Source organism: Pelodiscus sinensis, chromosome 18, assembly GCF_049634645.1.
Source record: "Pelodiscus sinensis isolate JC-2024 chromosome 18, ASM4963464v1, whole genome shotgun sequence".
In the NCBI taxonomy this organism is placed as follows: Eukaryota; Metazoa; Chordata; order Testudines; family Trionychidae; genus Pelodiscus; species Pelodiscus sinensis.
This window is the reverse complement of record NC_134728.1, coordinates 20,474,800-20,497,531: the sequence shown is the minus strand read 5'-3', so window position 1 is coordinate 20,497,531 and position 22,732 is coordinate 20,474,800. Positions and strand designations below refer to the sequence as shown.

The following is a 22,732-nucleotide window of genomic DNA, read 5'->3' as shown; positions in this document are numbered from 1 at the left end:
TTAAGAAAGTGTTCCTGAAGCTGTTACATTTGTGCAAGTACCACTCTTCATCTTCCTGTTGCTATCAGATGATGTTTCTCTTCTCCTTTGTCTAACGAATGGATACATGCACTTATCAATACCCAAAAACTTGTAAACAAGAACTTGAACATCCCATGGAAGGAGGCTGGAAATAAAGTTTCAGTAATTAGGAAAAGATTTTAATTTTCTCAGCTTATCCTTCAATTAATTATTTTAGCGCCTTGATTGAATCTGTGGACTAGATCTAAATGTATTGAAAAGTGAACAAAACTTAAGAGGGTTTCTATGCTATCTTCTGCATCCAAAGAAAGAAAATAGCTTAGGTTACTAATACTGTTCTAATACAGTAACATTTTATAGGATTAGGCAGGGAAAAGCTATGACATATTAAACAATCCATCTTGTCAGATTTCAGGACGTGTTCCCCAAATTGCTAACAGTTGTTGAACATTAAATGTAATTTAGCTGACACTCTGTCAAAGGCTTTTTCAGGTTATTTTACATGCCTCCTATTCTAAAATTTCTTACCTCCATGCTATTTGCTATTTCAAACATAAGGTGTAGGTGTAGCGTCTTGCATATTTAAAGTAATCTTTGTGCAGAGGGAAGAACAGGGTTTCCCAAGGAGCAGACACATGCCCTGTGCTAAGGTTGATGTGCTTTTTCATTAAATCAATGTTCTAGCCATTTGGGGACACTCAGACAATGCTACAGACAATTAGTTCACTTTTAACTGCATCCTAAAACAGAGTGCTGTTAAAATGAATTAACGTGGCTGCAGCTCTCAGAGGAAATACTTACTGTTTGGAAACGACTGCAAAGTACATCGCTCGGGGGATACATATTATGGGCTGGTTACTCAGTATTCCTTTCATCGCTGTCTTCACACAGTTACCTGGTTGTAATGAAGGAAGAAGAGCATCCAGCTCTTGCCTAGACAAACAATTGGGAAAAGTTTCATTTAAAGACAAATCAACAGAAATTTGGAGAAAATGAGATTGTTATAACCCTGCTGAAACCACCATTGCATGAAGGAAAAGTGTCAACATTTCCTTTTACATCTTCTTAGGTAGGGCCTGGGCTGTTCAAGAACCAAGGAGTCTTGCCTGCCAAACTCTTCTTATGATTAACTCAGATACAGCCTTTGTTGGTGACGTACAACTGCAGGTGTTCCTGGCTTAAATGAATTTGAACAACTCTGACTGGTAGTGGTTATTGCTAGTAATCCTTCAGTTCCTTCTATTATGCTAACATCAAAACTGTCATTTTTAGTGAGCCTTTGATTTTGTGCAGTCGTGATAGCACCTGCAACATGCCATTGAATAGAACTGACTCTCAGGCTATGTCTAGACTGCAGGTTTCTTGCGCAAGAAGCTTTTTGCGGAAGAGATGTTCTGCAAAAACTACTTGTGCAAGAGCTCATCCACACTGTAAAAGCGGATCAAAACAATGCGCTTTTGCAAAAGAGTGTCCAGACTGCATGGACGCATGCTCGAAAGGAAACTCTGATTGCTATTTACAGAATGGCCACCAGGGCACCTGTGCTTTTTTTCAATTGCTTCTTTTTGCTCAAAAAAACCCTGTTCCCCGTCCCCGCACACCTTTTTTGCACAAGAGCTCTTGCACAAAAAGGAGTTATTCCTCATAGAGGAATCCCTATTGCGCAAAAACTCCCCTGCTCTTTCGATTTTTATTTTTTTGCGTAAAAATGTTTCAGGTGCGGACGCTCCAAGAGTTTTTGCGGAAAAACAGTATATGTGAGTATCTTGCCATACGTATCTCATACCCAAGCAATAGTTCTTTTTGAAGGTCTCCACATGAGTTGAGCTAGTCTACAGGGGGCTCGTCATCTTTGGGCAGCTAAATTAGGAGCTCAGCATTAAACTTCAGTTATACATGAGCTTGGCAGGAAAGGGGAGTCCTGCCTCCTGGCCCTAACCCTGCAAAGCACACTTAAAGGTTACGTCTAGACTGGCATGATTTTCCACAAATGCTTTTAACAGAAAAGTTTTCCGTTAAAAGCATTTTCGGAACAGAGCGTCTAGATTGGCACGGACGCTTTTCCGCAAACACACTTTTTGCAGAAAAGCGTCCGTGCCAATCTAGACGCGCTTTTCCGCAAACAAGCCCCAATTGCCATTTTCACGATCGGGGCTTTTTTGCAGAAAACAAATGAGCTGTCTACACTGGCCCTTTTGTGCAAAAGTTTTGCGCAAAAGGACTTTTGCCCGAACGGGAGCAGCATAGTATTTCCGCAAGAAGCACTGATTTCTTACATGAGATCGTCAGTGTTCTTGCGGAAATTCAAGCGGCCAGTGTAGACAGCTGGCAAGTTTTTCCACAAAAGCAGGTGCTTTTGCGGAAAAACTTGCCAGTCTAGACATAGCCAGTAAGTTTAGGCCAGTCCTGGCAACCCCAATAGGCTCCCAACTGGCATTCCCTAGCGCTTGGGTGGCCACCCAGGAGAGATTCAGGTGCTGTCCAGCTGATTAGCAAAGCGTCCACAGTTCCCACAGCTGGCAGCATGTGTTTTACTGGTGGTGCACATCCGCACATGCCTCAGAGCATATAAAATTTATTCCTAACATGGATGGAAAAAATGAGGGAATTAGGTCCCAACACAGTTTGAGAATCACTGGTCTAGAATGATGATTGGACATGGCCAAGAAACTAGTAGAGAATTGTAGCAAACTCTGGAACTTACGAATTGCAGAAGCTGTCACTATTCACTTGTTCCCTCAACATACTTAAAATTAGACTGAACCTATTGAATGATGATACACTAACGTGAGACTAAGGAGTCCCTTCCTATAAGGGGAGGAAGCCTATACCAAGATGGATTTCTCCAAACTGAGATCAGATCTACATTATAGCAGAGGTCCAGGGGGACAAGATGCCCTTCTTCTATTCCTGATTCTGCCAGTGACCCACTTTAGCAAATCTAAAACCTAAGAATTTCAGCCCTGGGCTGCAAGACTCAGGTTATAGGTTCCCTGCCTGAGGCTGAAGCCCTTGGGTTTCAGCTTTGCTTCTTTCTTCTCCACCCCCTCCCCTGAGAAATGAGGTTCTGTAGACTTAGGCTTTGTGTCCCCTTGGGATCGTGCAGTAACTTCTGTTGTCAGAAAGAGGATCATTGTGCAATGAAGTTTGAGAACCCCTGTTCTAAAGGATCCATTTCTAGTCTGGTTCTTCTTCCAGAAGCCCTTCTTTCCATCCACACCTCAGAAGAATTCTGGTTTCTACTTTCATGTCTGTAGGTAAAAATGTTCTCTACTTTTATCAAGAGATGGCATCCTTAGCTTCTGATTGTGCTGTCTGCCCTGAATAACATGTCAGTGTTCTAGCTGTCTCAGTGACCCAAACTGCTGTACAGGCAGTCCCCGACTTACATAAGTCGGATCCGCACTTACGAACGGGGCTTTCTCGCCCCGGAGCTCACAGGCAGCGGTCCCACCACCTCGACCTCCGGGGCGAGAAAAGCTGCTCCCGGTGCCCCTGGTCTGCTGGGGACTGTCTCCAGCAAACCACGGGCACTGGGAGCAAAGCAGTCCCGCGCCAGAGCAAAGCCTCAGAGGCGAGGCACCCCCCGCTATCGCTTTGCTCCCTGTGTCCCTGGTCTGCTGGGGGGGGGGGGGGTGCAGCTAGTGTGCCCCCCCCCAGCAGACCAGGCTTTTGTTGTGGACCCTGGGGCAGAGCAGCTGGGGCGCTGCCGGTTGGTCCCGCAGCGCCGCTCTTGGCACTACTGGACCAACCCGGCAGCACCCCAGCTGCTCTGCCGCAAGGGTCCTGATTCAGCCGCTGCTGGTCAGTTTCAGCAGCAGCTGAATCAGGACTCCTGGGGCAGAGCAGCTGGGGTGCTGCTGGGTTGGTCCAGTAGCGCCGAGGAGCGGTGCTACTGGAGCAACCCAGCAGCACCCCAGCTGCTCTGCCCCAGACGTCCCCAAGTCAGCCGCTGCTGAAACTGACCAGTGCTGACTACAGGAAGCCGGAGGCACAGTTGCTCTGCCCTGGGCTTCCTGGAATCAGCTGCTGATCAGTTTCAGCAGCAGCTGACTTGGGGTTCTTAAGTTGATTCTGTATGTAAGTCAGAACTGGCGGTCAGTTTCAGCAGCGGCTGAATCTGGACGCCAGTTCCGACTTACATACAGATTCAACTTAAGAACAAACTTACAGTCCCTATCTTGTACGTAACCTGGGGACTGCCTGTAATTCAGTAACATGAAGGGACAAGTACTCTAGGCTAAATAAAGGAAAGTTTAATCCTTCCATTCTATGAGCGGCTGAACCAATGAAGTGTACGGGGTGTCTGCTGATTCTGGCTGGCTACGAAGTCAGCTGGAGGTGTTCTTTCAGATGCCCTAACAACTGAGGAACTGACCCTTGTTGCAGCTGGACAGGTGTGAAATGTCTGAACAAGTTGAATGTAAATGGTATTACCTGATTCTATATCCAGTGAACATGCCAGTGTTGACAAGAGAGGGGCACACCAGTGTAGTCTTCACTCCATTGACTCGCTTGGCTCTCAGCTGGTGGCTAAGAGCTTCGTGGAATCCAACTACTGCAAATTTGCTGGCACAGTAATCCTGCAGAAAATGAGGCTTTACCTACTGGTAGGTGAAGGAAGAAACTTGTTCTTACTGGAAACACTCTTAGGCCATGTCTATACTTACATGCGAATCGATGCGCCAGAGGTTGATCTTCTGGCATTTGATTTAGTGGGTCTGGTAAGGACCCACTAAATCAAATGCTGAGGGTACCCCCAGTAATGCTGGTACTCCTACTCTTTGCCAGGAATAAGGGAAGTTGATGGGAGCATTTCTCCCATTGACCACCTGTGGTGAGGAAAGCACCAAAGTTCAAATCAAGGTACATCAACTCCAGCTTCACAACTTAGCTGGAGTCATGTATCTTAATTTAAATGTATCCCCTAGTGTAAACCTGGCCTTTGGTAGTAGACAGTAATTGCTAGCTTAGCTACGGGAGTGCTGTAGGTTGGCTTCTCTTCACAGAGCAACTTTGCTCATTGAACCAAAGCATTCCTGTGAATGTGTGCTGAAAACAGATTCTTGTGCCTGGGTTAGTTTTCCATGTGTCAATTTCAGTATTGTTGTGGATTGGGTTAAAATATTTTTAAAATTGACGAGTGTGAATGCTGTAAGAAACAGCTCTAAGGGGCATCACCTGAAAGAAGGCATAAAAGAGTCTGGCCAGAAACTAGCCCTGTGCGGGTGGAGGGTTAGACTGGGTACTGTTTGACCAACGTACAAACTGAAGTGCAGACAAATTCAGAGAACATACAGAAACTGAAGCACGTATATTGTGAGAGAGGGAGAGCCTGGAGAAGTACGGTGTATGTCCCTAGAAGAAGCAAGACAGGGATTTTGGGTCTGATGCTGGCTAAAGAGGCTTGATCGAGGCTGAGCAAAGAAGCTATTCTGGGGGTTTTTTGGTGCCTGTTGCATTAGGAGAAGCAGGACTTTGTACATTCCTGGATTTAAAAAATAAAAAGCATCAAAGAAAACACCAGACTCTATCATTAATTTCTGCTCATAGCTGGAACATCTTCTGGGTCCAAGCTTTGACTGGCAAACCAGGTCAAAAAGCAGTAATAGTATTCTGGGCCAAACAAATGTCCCAAGTAATTGGAACATAAGGATGCAGTCGTATGTTTCAATGAGTTCCTGCACTCAAAACATTTTCCTTTTTATCTCTGATTTAAACTCCTTTTTAATTTACCATATTGTCCTATAATCTCTCTTTGATCCAGGAGACTGTCTGTCTTTGCCCCCCCAGATAAATGTCTTTTACTAGCAATGCCTGCTGATAAACTACAGCTGCCAATGAATTAAGGATGAGATCTAAAACCCAATGGGAGATTTTCGTTTGGCTTGGATCTGACTCAGAGCCAGGTGTTTTTAGTGCTTAGATGTGCTGTTTTGTTTGCAAAAATGTGCATAGTTGTGAACCTCACTTCCCCATACAAATCAGGTCAGTACAGACCTGAAGAGTGAGGTGTATTTACACCATCAGTTTAGCTTTTTAAATCTGACCACAGCACTAACATTGCTTCTGTAATACTTTCCAAATGCCTAATCCATATTGTCACGGCTCTTTAAAGGGATGCATACAAATCCTGTAATTATACTGGGTTTTTTTCTTAATTTCAGGGACCTCATTTTCCACCCCTTATTTAGTTTGGGCTGTCAGATTGTTTCTGAAGGCCTTGTCATTAGCATCAAATGTCCCATTTTTACTGTCTCATATACTAACATGGCTACCCTTCTAACTTTAAAACGGAATAGTCCTGTGGCACCTTAGATACTAACAAATATCTAGTTCATGAGCTATTTTTACTGTACATTCCAGGTAATTTGCTCTCACTTGAGTGCCCCCCTTTTCAGCGGCTGAGAATGTTTCAAAGTTTTAGCACCAATCGGCTCTTGTGATAAGCAGATCTCTCAAACCTCCCACTTTTTTAATATGGATAATGGACTGAACTGCACGGCACACATTTGAAACATGCTGAGAGAATAGTCGGGTCACTTGCCAAAGATGACAATTGCTGATATTTAATTTTCATATGCTGCCAACTTTTTAACAAAGGTCACCCTGTCCTCAGGAGAACAGTGTACAATGCAATGAACTATGACTAGGATTGTCAAAGGGAAAAGGATTTTCAAAGGAGACCAAGAGAGTTAGATGCCCAAATGCTACTAAAGTTCAATGGGATTTGGATGTCTTCAGTTATAACATTTGCATTTCATCTGTCTATTCCGCAGTGCTTTAACCAGTAGATATGCATTGTTATCTCTGTCCTAAAGATGAGGAAAATAAGTGCTATGATTTGGGAATACAGAACCATATGTCTAGAACCCAACAAGAAATTCTATGTTGACATAGCATTGGAAGGCTTTCCACTGGCCTCTGATGAGATAATGATTATTTGCAATTTAGATCTAAGGAAACTGGCTTGAAAGGGTTAAGTAGTTTACCCAAGGTCCCCTCAGAATCGGTGTCAGAGGTGGTATTAGAACTCCAAAGTATCCCAGCGCTGTGCTCAGGCCACTAATCTACCCTAGTGATGCTTTCTGTTTTATCAACCACAATACGTTTAAGGGGGGAAACACCCATGAAATTAAATACAACTGCTAAACAGTTAGGCTGTGTCTAGACTGGCCAGTTTTTCTGGAAAACCAGCCGCTTTTCTGGAAAAACTTGCCAGCTGTCTACATTGGCCACTTGAATTTCCGCAAAAGCACTGACGATCTCATGTAAGATTGTCAGTGTTCTTGCGGAAATACTATGCTGCTCCCATTCGGGCAAAAGTCCTTTTGGGCAAAACTTTTGCACAAAAGGGCCAGTGTAGACAGCTCAGATTTTTTTTCTGCAAAAAAGCCCCGATCGCGAAAATGACGATTGGGGCTTGTTTGCGGAAAAGCGCGTCTAGATTGGCACGGACGCTTTTCCGCCAAAAGTGCTTTGGCGTAAAAGTGTCCGTGCCAATCTAGACGCTCTGTTCCAAAAATGCTTTTAACGGAAAACTTTTCCGTTAAAAGCATTTCCAGAAAATCATGCCAGTCTAGACGTAGCCTTAGAAATTGCTGTGTGCTGAAAGAAAAAAGTGGAGTCTAGTAACCAAACTGGACCTTGACTTGACAGTTTCTATGTCTGAGCATTACCTGCTCCCGCCACTTGGGGAAAGCTTAAAAACATTCCGATGCATTTTAAAGCACACACTTGTGCAAGGTGCGGCGCTTCCATTGAGACTGCCTGCTATGGGAAGGTGCTCAGCACCCCATGAGAGTAAGCCCTCAAACGTTTGACTGTCTGGATATGTCTAGTTTACATCCTTTTATTGAATTAGACATATTGAAATTGTAAATGAAGGCGGAATTTGAATTTCCCACGCTTCATTTACATAATGGTGGCCACGGCTTTTTTCGGAAAGCCGCTTTTCAAAAAAAACCACGGTTAAGACAGAGATCTTTCAAAATAAATGCCCCTTTTCGAAAGATCCTGTAATGAGGTTTCAAAAAAAAGCCGCGGCCGCCATTATGTAAATAAAACGCGGGAAATTCAAATCCCGCCTTCATTTACAATTTTGATATGTCTAATTTACATCCCTTTTATTGAAAAAGGGATGTAATCTAGACATAGCCAGTCTCTAGGGAGAATTTAAAGTCAAAGAAAAGCCCCCACTTTGATCTTGCTCTGAGAGCTCTGCTTCTATGGTGAGTCATAGGTACTGACCTCCATGTAAGCTGTTGCAAAGAGGCCCAAGCATCCTGCTACAGTCACAATGTGGCCGTGGTCCATCTCCATCATTTTTGGCATGAAAGCCTTGACAGTCTGCATGGAAAGAAGGAAGAGAGCTTATTCATGTGTACCACTAGCCTACTACACTTGCACACCTAAGCTGCATACAGGTACTGTCCTTTAAGGTCTGTTGTACTGATGTTCTGCTGGCTCACACATTTATTGCTATTCTTAGCTGCAGTTAGGGTTGCCAAGTGTCTGGTATTCTACCAAACAGTCTGGTATTTGCGCTGTTTGTCGGTAAAAAAAAATCAGAGAATACCGGACATGTGCACTGTCCGATATTCTCTGATTTTTCTGGCTGCGCACTGAACGGAAGCCTGGCGTGGGTGGGAGGAGCAGCTGGAAGGCGGGGCCACGATGGGCGCTAGGAACGTGTGATTGCGCAGAAGCCTGGCGGGGGCGGGGGAGTGGCTGGGAGTCCCAGCTGGGAGGTGGGGCTGCTTATCGTGCGTTTTTTTTTTTTTTTTAATCGACCAAGAAAATACCACGTGTTTGGTACTTTTTAGGAGACCATCTGGCAACCCTAGCTGCAGCTCAAAAGACTCATGGCTCAACTTTTACTCCAGAGAAGCAGCTTCATTTACTGGCCTTGATTCCGTTATGTGGAGTCAAGATCTTAGGCATTTGCAATTTTCTTGTTTCTGATTTGGCAGCTGCATGGAGATTTTTCCAATATGCTGGAGATGTGCTGATTGGTGTATTTGTATATTTGTATCAACATTTCACAGAGCCCCTTAGCAGCGTTGCTGATTTCACAGAGATTTTTTTCATGGCTTTCCAGTCAATGATGCATGTGATTCAACATCAGGCAGATGGGTTTGGACTACAAAATTACAACCTGGACTTGCCCAATGTTTGGGCAATGTAGGCTCTGAGGTTTTGATTTAGCTCATTATGTTACACAGAGGCCAAACTGTTTTGATCTCAACTCCATCCAAATTTGGGGAAACTGAGATCCAGGGTTCAGGTTCAAGCCGATATCTAGCTATTGGCCATTTACATACTAAATTCATAAGGATCCCACAGAAACCAGTGTCCTCCATTTTTGTAAATCAGAAGGTTTTCTTGTTTGATTAATGCTTATTTGTGCACCCGAGGAAAAGAACGACAGTCTGTCAGTACAGGGGAGGGGAGATCACATTCAGAGATTATTGAAAACGCATCCGTTTAAAGTTCAGATGCAAATGAAGGTTTTCCATATTTTAAAGCAGAAAGAGTATTTGCATAATGTGGCCTTCAATGGGAGCATTAGTGTAATTACAGACCTCCAGCATTCTTTTATCCATCCCATTGGTTAGAACTGCTCTGTACAGGCTTGGACAATACAGGGGTTCCAATGCCAGCCGCCACTTCTATCACAGCTCGGACTGGTGGAGATGCACTGGCAGGAGAGCAAGAATCTCTAATGTAGGCCAAGCTAAAATGTTAACTGAAGACGCAGCCCAGAATCATCTTTACCTTGCAGTGCTGTGCAAAAAGCACCCCTGCCACAAAAGTGAGAACTCCGATAATGGTGCGGCTGTCATCTGGGAGATGTGTTCTGTTGGCTAATGCACTGATAAATGGCCGGAACCCAGCAAAGCTTTCATGGGCTGGCTGGAAGCCACTGATGCTCTCAGAGAAGAGCTCTGTCTGCATCCAGAAATGAAAAACAATGGGAGCTAAGGTGGGTCCCAGCTATCTATCATGCACTTACAAACTGCCTTTAGAAGGGCCCTACTAAAATCAACTCAAAGTCAATCCAGAAACCGTATTTAAACAGTGCTTTGGCCAAAGAGATTTCTATGAAAAAATCTGAATGTGACCAAGGGAGATCAGGTAACTCCAAGCAACATATAGCTGTATCTCAGCCATTTGTTTGATTTTCTTAGCCTCTCCTACTTTCCCTTTCCTGCCAATTTAGGAAACACTGATGCCCATTTAAAGTTCCTTTTCAGTTGCACACGTGAGATGGTTTTGCTGGGTAACAAGATTAGTTTTCTCTGTAATCCTCTTAAAATATCCTTCCTCGGGTTGTCTTTTCATCTTTGGGTCCTGTGAAACTGGGATCAATGGGATCCAGACCTCATTCCTCAAGTCCGTGACTGATAAGCTACTTTCCAGAATTAGCTGCCTACAACCACAAATCATACACTGAACAACAACTGTTACCAGAATGTAATTGGGCAGTTTCAGAATACAACATTTTGCATAATGCCTAAATGCACTCAGCACTGTATCCCTAGGTAAGATGGATGGAACCACATAAGCTATGTTGTTTCAGACAGGACAAACTCAAGATACCTCTCTTGGGGTATGTCTACACTACAGAGTTAGTTCGAACTAACTTAGTTCGAATTAGTTAATTCGAACTAAGCTATTTCGAACTAACGCGTCTAGAACTAAAAACTAGTTTGAATTAGCGTTTTGCTAATTCGAACTAGCATGTCCACATTAAGTGGACCCTGAACCGGGCTTAAGGATGGCCGGAAGCAGTGCCGGCAGGGCATCAGAGGAGGACTCAGAGCGTGGAGATGCTGCCTCAGGCTAGCCGAGGGCTGCGCTTAAAGGGACCTGACCCCCACCCCGGACAGACAGTTCTCAGGGGTGCCCTGCTTGCAAAGCAGTCCTGGCTTGGAGTGCCCGGAGTGCCCACAGTGGGCACATCACAGCACTCGGCCATCAGCCCGGCTGCACTTGCCGCAGGCTGCCATCTGGGGAGAGGGGGCAATTGAGGGGCTGCAGGAGAGCTTCCACCCCCAGAAGCCCGCAGAGCCTGCCCAGTCCTCCCCATCGGGGGCGCGTACCCCATTCCTCCCTCACCTCCTTCCACTTACCCTTCCCTAGCCCCCCTTCCTGATGTACAAAATAAAGGACAATTGTGTTCAAAAATGGAATCTGTCTTTATTGAACAAAACTGGGGGAGACTGGGAAAAGGAGGTGGGAGAGGGGAAGAGAGAGGCTGGGAGAGGGGAGGGCAACTACAATGATCAGGGGTTGGGAACAGGTCCCATATGAAGAGAGGCTAAAGAGACTGGGACTTTTCAGCTTAGAAAAGAGGAGACAGAGGGGGGACAGGATAGAGGTCTCTAAAAGCATGAGTGGGGTGGAGAGGGTGCATACAGAAAAGTTCTTCATTAGTTCCCATAAAGAAGGACTAGAGGACACCAAAGGAAAGGAATGGGTAGCAGGCTTCAAACTAGTAACAGAAAGTTGTTCTTCACAAAGCAAAGAGTCAACCTGTGGAACTCCTTGCTGCAGGAGGCTGTGAAGGCTACAACTAGAACAGAGTTTAAAGGGAAGTGAGATCAAGTCATGGAGGTTGGGTCCATGGAGTGCTATTAGCCAAGGGGTAGGAGTCGTGTCCCTGCCCAAGGTTTATGGAAGGCTGGAGAGGGATGGCACGAGACAAATGGCTTGGTCACTGTCTTCGGTCCATCCCCTCCAAGGTCCCTAGGGTTGGCTGCTGTCGGCAGACAGGCTACTGGGCTAGATGGACCTTTGGTCTGACCCAGGACGGCCATTGTAAGCTCAGGACTCAGGGTCGGGGGTCTCAGTGGACCCCCTTGATTTTCATGCACACCTGCTCCTGGGTGGCCAGGCTGGCAGCTCTCCTACCCTAGACGGCCACTTTCCTGTGCCTAGTGCGGAGATCGTGGACGAAGTCCACGATCTCCGCACTAGCCCAGGCAGGTGCCTGCCTCTTGCGGTCCCGGGCAAGCTCCCGGGAGCCGCCAGCCTGGTCCCAGGAAAAGGGGGAGGGCTGGGGGGCATCGGGTGGCTGGCTCGAGCCGTGCCAGGTGCAGGGTCTGCTGGCTGGGTGCTGGCAGGCTTGCACCTGGCACGGGCACCATAGCCAGCCCGTGCCCCTTTAAGGGGTCCAAGGCCGGGAGGGGGGCAATAGAGTTTCCCTGGTGTTGGCCAGAGTGGCCACCAGGGAAACCTGGGAAGGGCTAGCCTCCCACTAGTTCAAATTAAGGGGCTACACACCCCTTAATTCGAACTAGCTAGTTCGAACTAGGCTTAATCCTCGTAAAATGAGGTTTACCTAGTTCGAACTAAGTGCTCCGCTAGTTCGAATTAAGTTTGAACTAGCGGAGCGCTAGTGTAGCGCCTATGAAAGTTAGTTTGAACTAACGTCCGTTAGTTCGAACTAACTCTGTAGTGTAGACATACCCTCGGGTTTCTCCTCTGGCTAGCTCTTTGGAGAGTAGGGATGTTAAATATCGGTTAATTGAAAAGTCAATTAATCTCAAGAATTCTTATCAGTCAATTATTCTATAGTTCCTGGGGGACCAGGCTGGCAGCCAGTGCCTCTGTATCAGGTGGAAGCTGGTCCATGAGGGAAGCCAGTTTAAAAACCAGATCCCCTCACAGACCAGCTGCTTGTCGCCCTGTGCTGCTGCCTCTGATAAAGAGGCAGCAGCATGGGTGGCAGCAGCCCCTCTTTGTGGGGGTCTGAGCTCCCAGACCCAGCATGAGCCGGAACTGAATCGGGCTGCTTACCTGTCTGGTTTCTAATACACTTTAAATGCAGATCCGCAGCAGGGGTAGGACCTGGACTCATCAAAAGCCAGAACTGAGCTGGGCTGCTGGCCAGCCTGCTGCTAAATTTACAGATGGGGGGAGGGGAAGGGAAATGCATGTTGCCTGTAGTATTAACCTATAAGCTTTTGCTTTTCCATTAATCGGTTAATTGACTATATTATTACACCCCTACTGGAGAGAACTAGTATATTTTCAGTCTAGTTCATACGTTTGCAGGATATCTTCTTGCACTCTTGTCTTCTTGATGTTAAATAACATCCTTAAACCATCCTCCCAACTAAGGCTTCAGGACATACTTTTCTTCATGTTGTTTTTGGTTTGGCCGCTGTCACCAGAATCAAAATTGTGAAACAGAGGCTGGGTGTTTGGGTTGAGAAACCAGTGTGGCAATCAAACGGTGCTCACACTTCATTTAACATAGTAGACCTGAGCATTTGGTTACTCAGCAGGACCAATGAGCATTTTACACAGAGAGAAACTGAGGCACAGAGCAGTGACATGAGTGGGATGTGGGACCTAGAACTGCTCACTTCCTAATCCTTTGTTTGTTCCAATAGACCACTCTGCTTCTCAAACAGACATGCTCAAAGACATGAGGCCGAGACAGCTTTCCCCCTTGCTGTCCTATGTTGCACTAGCCCTTCAACAACAACTCTTTTGTTGTTGATCTTAGCCTGGCCACCAGCTTAGGTTTCATTCATCAGGGAAATTCTGGGAAGCAGCTCAGAGTTCTACCTTGGAAACCACCGTGTCATGTATATGTTATCGCCAGGAGGGGAACACTCTGCTTGCCTGACCTTTCTAAACACAAACAGCTGCGCTCAAGCTACACAAGCAAAGCAGAAGACTTAGAAATACCCTCAGTGTGTTTTCAGTGATGCCATTTGGCCCTCTGAAGGCACTTCCGCAACATATGCACGACCCGTCAGTTCTTCTTTGAGTGGTTGCTCATGTCCATTCGAATTAGGTGTGCGCACCGTGTGCACCGCGTCTTTCGGAGCGCTTTCCCTAGAGATACCCGTAGCGCCGGCAGGGTGTTCCCTGGAGAGGCACTGCCATGGCAGGGCATAAGTACCCCTACTGGCGCTCCCCCACCTCAGTTCCTTCTTACCGCCCGTGACGGTCGTTGGAGCGTGTCTCTGTTAGTTCAGTTAATGGTTCCCGTTTCTCTTAGCATTGTAGATAGTTCTAAATAGTTCAATTAGTTAGATAGTGTCTCTTTGTTTTCTTCTCCCCCTTCGGGGGCGAGGAATGCCAGGGCCACAAGGCTTTAAGGCTTGTGCTGTCTGCGCAAAGTTTATGCCCAAAGGAGACCCTCACGACAGTTGTCTGAAGTGTCTGGGTGAGGGCCATCTTCCAGACGTTTAAGCCGTGCGCTAAGAGGGAGAGAGACTCTCGTCTAAAACTTCTCATGGAGGCGGCTTTACAGCCAGCACCGACTGGACACTCTGCGGTGCGCAGTGCACCGGTGTCCATGTGTGATGCCCCATCTCGAGACCGAGCCTCGGTGTTGAGGGTTCAGCACTGGTCTCACTCCCCAGCACCGAAGAGGTCAGGAACGTCCCGTGGTAGGTCTCCGAGCCGGAAGTCCAAGTCGGGCCTACACCACAGTGCCGGGTCTCCAGTGCGCACCTCCTCATCCACCACGGTGCGGCGTAAGTGAGCGGGACGCCCATCCAGTCCAGGGCAACTACCCTCACACTGCCCCTCCACGCCAGACACTTTTGAGGCGGCTCATGACCTTATTAGCCTCACTACCTCCCCTCCGTCGTCGGTTGAGGTGGAGAAGTCAAGGTTACCTACGCTGGAGGCCATGTTGGCACCGGTTTCGCCTCAGCACCGGCACAACCGGACGGCACCAGTCGCTTATGCAGTGGGACCGTCCCCTGCGGGACCAGTACCGCTTGCCTCCACATCGGTGCTGGCCTCGACGCAGGTCACCAGGCTTCACTTGGCGCTCGACCGGAGTCAACCTCCCTTGATGCTGGGACCTCTTCCAGACCCCGTCTTGGCTGCTCCGGTGCCGTATCACCCAGGCCTTGAGGCACCGTCTACGGCACCATCATCGGTACCAGTGCTGAGCAGCTTTCCCGGGGTCCCGTTTGTCGTCGGCACCGGGCCCTTCAGCATCAGCTTCTTCAGCACCGATGCAAGTTTCGGCACCGTTACAGGCACCGGCATTGACCCGATGGGCCATGCCAGTTCCACCATCACCGGTGACTTCAGGGTTCGTCTTGCAACCAATTCCGACTTCGGCACCGCAGCTATGTTCCGGGGCGGCACCACAACCGGGACCATTTTTCTCGGTGCCGCAACCGGCTCCACTCCCGGCACCGGGACCCGTCCTCCTGGTGCCACAACAGGCATTGCAACCGGCACCGGTTTTCCCAGGCCGGCACGCCCTCATCGCGCGGACGTGGGCAAACCCGAGTCTATGGCCAGGTTTGCTCCCTCCTTGGTGGCAGGACATTCATCATCTGCGCCTCCCTGGCCTGAGTCTGACTACTGGAGCGCATCAGGAGCTACTTAGGCGTCTGGCTTCCAATCTGGGTGTCCCAGTGGAGCCAGTAGTGGAGGACATGGATCCCATGATTGACATCCTCTTGGACGATGCGCCCGCCCACTTGGCGTTGCCACTTAATAAATCCATGGCCAAGATTACTAATGCCCTGTGGCAGACCCCGGCGACCCTGACCCCTACCTTAAAGGGAGTCGAGAGCCGCTATTACGCTCCCCAGTCGGGACATGAACACCTGTACTCCTAACCTGTCCCGGGGTCCTTGGTCATTCAGGCTGCGGCTCAAAAGGAGAGGCTCCCCCAACTGGGGCCGTCCCCGAAAGCTAGGGAGCCTAAACGCCTGGACCTGATGGGCCATAAGGTGTATGCCACTGGCGGAGTGCAACTCCGCATTGCGAACCAGCAAGCGATGCTGAGTCGTCAAACTTATCCATGGCCTGCCAAGTATTATAAGCATAAGGATAAACTGTCTGCCGAGACCCGTCAGGAGTTTGCGGCCATGACTTCGGAGGGCAGAACCATTGCCTGCACGGCCCTTCAGGCTTCCCTGGACACTGTTAACTCTGCAGCCCGCACCATGGCATCAGGTGTGGTTATGCGCCGTGGTGCCTGGCTACAGGTGTCTGGGATATCTCCGGACATCCAAACCACGATCCAGGACCTGCCGATTGACGGAAAAGCCTTGTTTTCGGAGCAAACGGACTCCAGGCTCCATACGCTTAAGGACACGAGGTCTACTCTCCGGTCCTTGGGGATTCACACGCCGGCCCCTCAGCGTCGTCAGCTGCCCTACAGACAGCAGAGGAGAATGCAGTCCCAGGTCCCCCGTGGGGATTACTGGAGACGCCGTCCTCATGCCCCCAGTGGGGGTGCGGGGGCGGTTGCGGGCCCCTCATCCGCAAGGGGTTGTCGACATCGCCCGAGAGGGGACAACCCCCGTGGCGTTGGTCAAGGCTCCTCTCAGCAGCCCAAGCACCAGTTTTGACGGGCTCCTAGAGAGTCGTGCACCAGCCTCCCACCCTGGCCCCCCATTTGGGGCCAGGTTATCCCGGTTTGCCCACGCCTGGACAGAAATCACCACCAATGCCTGGGTTCTAAAAATAGTCAGAAATGGCTATACTGTTCCCTTCCTGGGCTCGCCCTCTTCCAACCTGCCCGCCCCGTCCATTTTCAGGGACACCTCTCACAACGGCATCCTCCGTCAGGAGGTGCTAGCGCGCCCCAAACAGGGAGCTGTGGAGAGGGTCCCCTCGCATCTGAGGGGCAGAGGGTTTTACTCCGGTATTTTGTTGTCCCAAAACCAAAGGGCAGGGTTCGTCCCATCTTAGATCTCAGGGACCTCAACAAGACGGTGGTGAAATCCAAGTTCAGAATGGTAACCCTGGCCTCAGTTATCCCAGTTTTACAGTTAGGAGACTGGTACGCAACTCTCTATCTCAAGGACGCTCTCTTCCATGTGGCAATAAGACCCAGCCACAGGAGGTTTCTCCGTTTTATTGTTTCCTGATGTCACTTCCAATTTACAATGCTCCCATTTGGCCTTTCAACAGCACCCAGGGTCTTAACAAAATGCATGGCAGTCGTAGCAGCATTTCTCCGCACAAAAGGGGTACACGTCTTTCCGTACCTAGACGACTGGCTTATTCGTGGTCGTTCCTACAAACAAGTGGAGGCCCATGTTTCCCTCACAAGGGCCCTCTTCGTAAGGCTGGGGGCTCATGCTAAATGAGGAAAAGTCATTGTTGACTCCATCCCAGCACATCGAATTAGTAGGTGCCTTCCTGGATGCCAGGGTGGCGAGAGCACTCCTCCCCAGAACCAGGTTTCTGTCCATAGTGGAGCTGGTCTCCAAGTTAACCCGGTTCTCCATCACGACCGCCCAGGTCTGCTCGAGGCTGTTGGGACACATGGCGGCGTGAACGTATGTGGTACGCCATGCTCGAATGCGGCTCAGGCCTCTGCAAGCCTGGTTGGCAAGAGCATTCAACCAGTCCAGGGGCCTCTGGGACACGGTTCTCACAGTGCCTCCGGAGGTGATAGCCTCCTTACAATGGTGGACCCAGGAGGCTGTGGTGTGCAGTAGGGTTCCGTTCACTGTACCTCTCCCCTCGCTCACTCTGGTCACAGATGCCTCGGACCTGGGTTGGGGAGCGCACCTGGGGTGTCACAGGACCCAGGGGTTATGGTCCCCTGCAGAGCGGGCTCTGCACATAAATGTCCGGGAGCTCAGGGCAGTCAGGAGAGCCTGCGAGACCTTCCTGTCAAAGCTCTCTCGCCGCTCTGTCCTGGTCCGCCTGGACAACATGGCGGCTGTGTTTTACCTCAACAGGCAAGGGGGAGCCTGGTCGCCTCCCCTCTGCCACGAGGCTCTGCGCCTCTGGGACCTGTGCGTAGAGCATGACATAGTTTTGCAGGCAGAGTACCTGCCGGGGTGCAAAAACCTGCTGTCCGATGCTCTGAGCAAGTCTGTCGGAGCCCATGAATGGTCTCTCAAGGATTCGGCACTTTGTCAGATCTTGCGCAGGTGGGGTTGCCCCCTACTAGACCTCTTTTCCTCGGCACGCATCACCAAGTGCTGGAGCTACTGCTCCCTGTTGGGGCTGGGGGAACACTCCAGGGGGGATGCCATGACCGTGCCGTGGCCGGCGGGCATCTTCTACACTTTCCCTCCGTTTCCCCTAATTCGCAGGGTTCTGACCAAGGTCAAGACCTTCAGGTCGACGGTCATCCTGATAGCCCCCCGGTGGCCCAGGCAGTTTTGGTTCCCTATCCTGGTGGATATGCTCAGCGAGGAGCCTGTAACGCTCCAGCCGGTTCGGGATTTCCTGACCCAACCCTGAGACGGGGGGGACCATGGTTCACCTGAATCTCAGCTCTCTCCACCTGATGGCCTGGTTTATCCGTGGCTGACCCAACCGGAAAAGGAATGTTCCCAGGAGGTACAGATGGTGCTCCTAAGTAGTAGGAAACCGTCTACCAGGTGGTCGTACGCAGCCAAGTGGCGGCACTTCTCGTCTTGGGCGTCCAGAAGGGGAGTGCACCCGTCCCATGCACCTGTCCCGTCCATTCTGGACTACCTCTTTGAACTTAGGTCCAGTAGCCTCTCTACCTCCTCTATCAAAGTCCATGTGGCATCTCTCTCCTCCTTCCATGTTGGCTCGGGAGGAGTTTCTCTGTTTTCTGACCCTGTGGCCAAAAGGTTCCTTAAGGGTTTGGATAAGTTGTATCCCTCGGTTAGACCCCCCTCTTCCCACTTGGGACCTTAACCTCATTTTGCCTATACTTGTGTCACCCCCCTTTGAGCCGCTGGCCACGTGTTCTTTGAAGCACCTCTCTATGAAGGTTACATTCACAGTGACCATTACGTCGGCTCGCAGGGTCTCCGAGCTGAGGGCATTAACTGTAAGCCCGCCCTACCTAGTGTTTACTGACAATAATGTGAGGCTCTGCCCTTATCCAGCTTTTCTCCCTAAGGTGGTGTCACCGTTTCATTTGTCCCAAGAAATTTACATCCCGGTTTTCTTTCCAAAGCCCCACGCCTCCCCTAAGGAGCAAGTGCTCCATTCCCTGGATGCTAGACGTGCACTAGCTTTTTATATTGATAGGACTAAACCCTTTTGCAAATCCACACAATTGTTTATTGCTGTCTCTGACAGAATGAAAGGGCTCCTCAGATCAACCCAGAGGTTGTCCAATTGGTGTATCAGGGAGTGTTATGCCTTGGCCGGGAAGGTCCCGCCCCGGGTTACAGCACATTCCACCAGGGCGCAGGCGTCCTCTGTAGCTTTTGGGGCGCAGGTTCCAATCTCTGAAATCTGCAGGGCAGCCACATGGTCGTCGCTCCATACCTTTACAGTGCACTACACGCTGGCACAGCAGGCTAGGGAGGACGCAGGGTTGGGCTCTGCGGTCCTCAGCTCTGTTTTGTAAATATGTTTGTTTTATCTGTGTCACATTGCACTTTCTACAGTTTTCTGTGTTCGCTTAGTTGAATAAATTCGTTTGGATTGTTCAACTTTCGTGGACTTCTCTTTCTGAGTGCTCCGACCCCTCCTCCTTGAAGTGAGGTTGGCTTGGAAGTCACCTAATTCGAATGGACATGAGCAACCAGTCGAAGAAGAAAAAAACGGTTACTTACCTGTAACTATTGTTCTTCGAGATGTGTTGCTCATGTCCATTCGATTCCCCCACTACCTCCCCTTCGTTGGAGTGTTCGGCAAGAAGGAACTAAGGTGGGGAAGTGCCGGCAGGGGTACTTATGCCCCGCCATGGCGGTGCCACTCCAGGGGGCGCCCTGCCGGCGTTACGGGTACCACTAGGGAAAACACTCCGGAAGATGCGGTGCACACACCTAATTCAAATGGACATGAGCAACACATCTCGAAGAACAACAGTTACAGGTAAGTAACCCTTCTTTTCCCATGACTAAGGTGAATCTATGGTTATAAAATCACTGATGCAACTTCCGAAGCACATTGTTCTCATTGAAGGTAGATGCCTTTCTCCTGAGAAGAGTCGAGTTATTTAATGGAGAAATATCTCCACTAAATAAATGTAGCTCTTATCAAGACTTCAAAGTCTTGAAAATTCATTCGGACTTCATCTTTGTCCATAAATTAACACTTTTAGGTTGACATAAAACAGATTCAAAATATTGGTTTTGTGTATTTGGAAAATTGGATTTATTTATTTTGCCTGGACTTTGCTGAGGGTGAGTTTGAAAGTTTGTAATTAATGGGTCAGGGACAGCATTCCCTGTAAACTGTGCACTTGACTACTAGGGAGAGATTCAAATGCCATCCAGCCGATTAGCAGAGTTCCCACATCTAGGTTTTATGTTTCTAATTGTGGTGCACATTTGCACATGCATCAGTGCACATACAATTATTCTGCACAAAGATGGAAAAAATCCACACATGGATGGAAAAAATTAGAGGGAACTCTGGTGCACCTTTGCACAGGCCTTGGCATGCACAAAATTATTCCACACGTGGATGGAAAAATTCTGCAAATGAATGAAAAAGATTAGAGCTGTGGTGTCCAACCAGTTCCGAAGCAGTATAGTGAGCTAGTCACACTCAACCAGCCAAATAGCCACACACAACTGGCCACATGTGGCTAGTGGTTAGCATGCTGGACACTACAGAATTAGAAGAAACATTGGTCAGGGATTGTATTTTTTTATACTTTGTGCTAAGGGGCTCTTAGTCCAAGACTAGGCCTCCTAAATCCTACTACAATATAAATGAGAACAATCCTGAGAGGGAATCCAAATCAGAAAAATCAATCAACTCCTGAACTATGTCCCATGGGTCCCTGAGGTTCTGCACAGTGACTGTAAAATATTTGACCATAAACAGAGTCCATAGTCACATTCAGGAAGGAAGGCTTGTGATAATCTATTGGGGTTGAATTAGATCGAGGGTGGGTAATTTCCAGCCTGCGGGCCGGACCCCATCTTTATATTTACCTGTGCCTCCACAGGTATTGGGTGATCACAGCTCTCATAGGCTGTATAGCGCAGTTTTATGGCCAATGGGAACAGCTGCAAGCAGTGTCCTGGTCTGTACCGCTTTCCGCCAATCCCACTGGCTGCAAACAGTGATCCACAGGCAAGGAGAGGTGTGACTGCCCAATACCTGCAGAGGTGCAGTTAAATATAGGAGCAGTGGCCCCCCAAGAGCTAACCCTTTAAGGTGCTACTAGTCTGTTTGTTGTTTTTTAAGTTTTTCCTGTTACAGACTAACTCGGCTATCCCTCTGAAGCTATAGAGATCTGGAATGCCCTACACAGGAATTCCTGGTACTAATTTAACAGTGTAAAATTGAATAGAAGATTAAAACAAAAAAGCCACTTTAGATGAGCTATCGGCATTTTTACCAGATCTTTCCAACTATGGTGGAAGTAGCTTTCTCGGAAAACAAGTTTCATTTGTGGACAAGTAGCGAGTGCGAGCAGTTCTCACACTGGGTTAGAGCCCCAAAGTGGGTCACCATGGCTGAGCTTAGATTTGCCGGGGCCCAGGGCTGAAAATCAAGCCCCACCCTCTGGGGTCAAAGCCCAAGCCCAGGGGCTTCCATCCTGAGCATTGGGGCTCAAGTGACAGCATCATGGCTGCCAGGGCTGAAGTCCTGGGTTTTGGGCCACCTGCCCAGGCCAAAAAGGAGCTCGGGCTTTTGCTTCACCCTGCCATACACTCCATACCTGAGGTGGCAGAGTGAGGCTCCTCCCTCCTGGGGTCCTGTTGTAATGTTTGTTGTCAGAAGAGGGTCATGGTGCAATGAAGTCTAAGAAGCCCTGCACTGACGTTTTTGAAAATTTGGTCCTTGCGGATTTGCCCAGGTCACAGCACACAACTGATTCCTTTCCTTCCACTCTCTGTCTTGTGCTTTAAAGACTAAACCACCACTTCAGTGTTGAATGCTTCTGTGAGTCGTCCTCCAGCACACACACACCCCTCCCGCACAGCCAGCTCAACTAGTTGCACTGGTAGGGAATCATCCAAAGTCAGAATCTAAACACAGGGAACCCACCTGGTCCCAAATCCCTGAACAAATACTAAGTCAGTCTCTGTCACAAAGAGCACACCAGAGGAAGTGCTGTGAGAGCTCAGAAGCTTGTCTTTTTCACCAACAGAAGTCGGTCCAAGAAAAGACATTATCTCACCCACCTTGTCTCTCTAATAAAGAGCACAAATAGACAAGCAAAAGAGGCAGACTGAGATAAAGTGATTTCTCTAAGGTCAGACAGCAGATTAGAGGCAGTAACAAACAGAAACCAAGACCGCCAAGGCAGCGCTGTACGCCCAAGTGCACACTGCCTCTCAATCACCTTACCTTTGGTTTGCTGTGCCGACACTTACCCAGAAATGAGCATGGCAGTTAGTCTTCATGGTCCTTTCCAGGAGTTCATCTGAGCACTGCAGGATGGGTTTCCCGGCAACAACCCCAGCATTATTGATCAGGAAGGTGACATCTCCTACTTCCTGCCGTACTCTCTGTGCTGTGTTGTAGACATCCTCTCGCTGGCTCACATCACAGGTATAAGCATAAGCCCTGGCTCCCAGCTCCCTCACCTGCACAGCCGTCTTTTCATTCCCATCTGCATCTATATCCCACAGGACAAGCGTCGCGCCTCTCTGAGCAAATTCTAAAGCAAAAAGTCGACCGAGTCCTTTTGCGCTGGCTGTACCTGTTATCAAACATATTTCATTGGTGACCCTTTTCTCTGTGGGCCTCTTTATCCACCGCACAAGGGACTGGATTATGTAGCCCACAACATTAGCTGTGAGCAGCAGAAAATCTACAAGCACACCCATTGTTTTTTTGCTTTCAAATGGGAGCAGCC

At 48.6% G+C, this 22,732-nt stretch overlaps 1 protein-coding gene across 1 annotated transcript; it reads right to left on the bottom strand.

Annotated features, from left to right (window-relative positions):
* On the bottom strand, positions 1-22,703 carry LOC102460287 (retinol dehydrogenase 10-like). Its single transcript, XM_006132185.4, has 5 exons — positions 22,248-22,703; positions 8,272-8,370; positions 4,459-4,604; positions 823-954; positions 1-166 (listed from the first exon to the last, which is right to left on the bottom strand). Exons 1-5 carry the CDS (start codon positions 22,701-22,703, stop codon positions 1-3), a joined length of 999 nt encoding a protein of 332 aa, XP_006132247.2.
* Between the last annotated feature and the right edge of the window lie 29 nt (positions 22,704-22,732).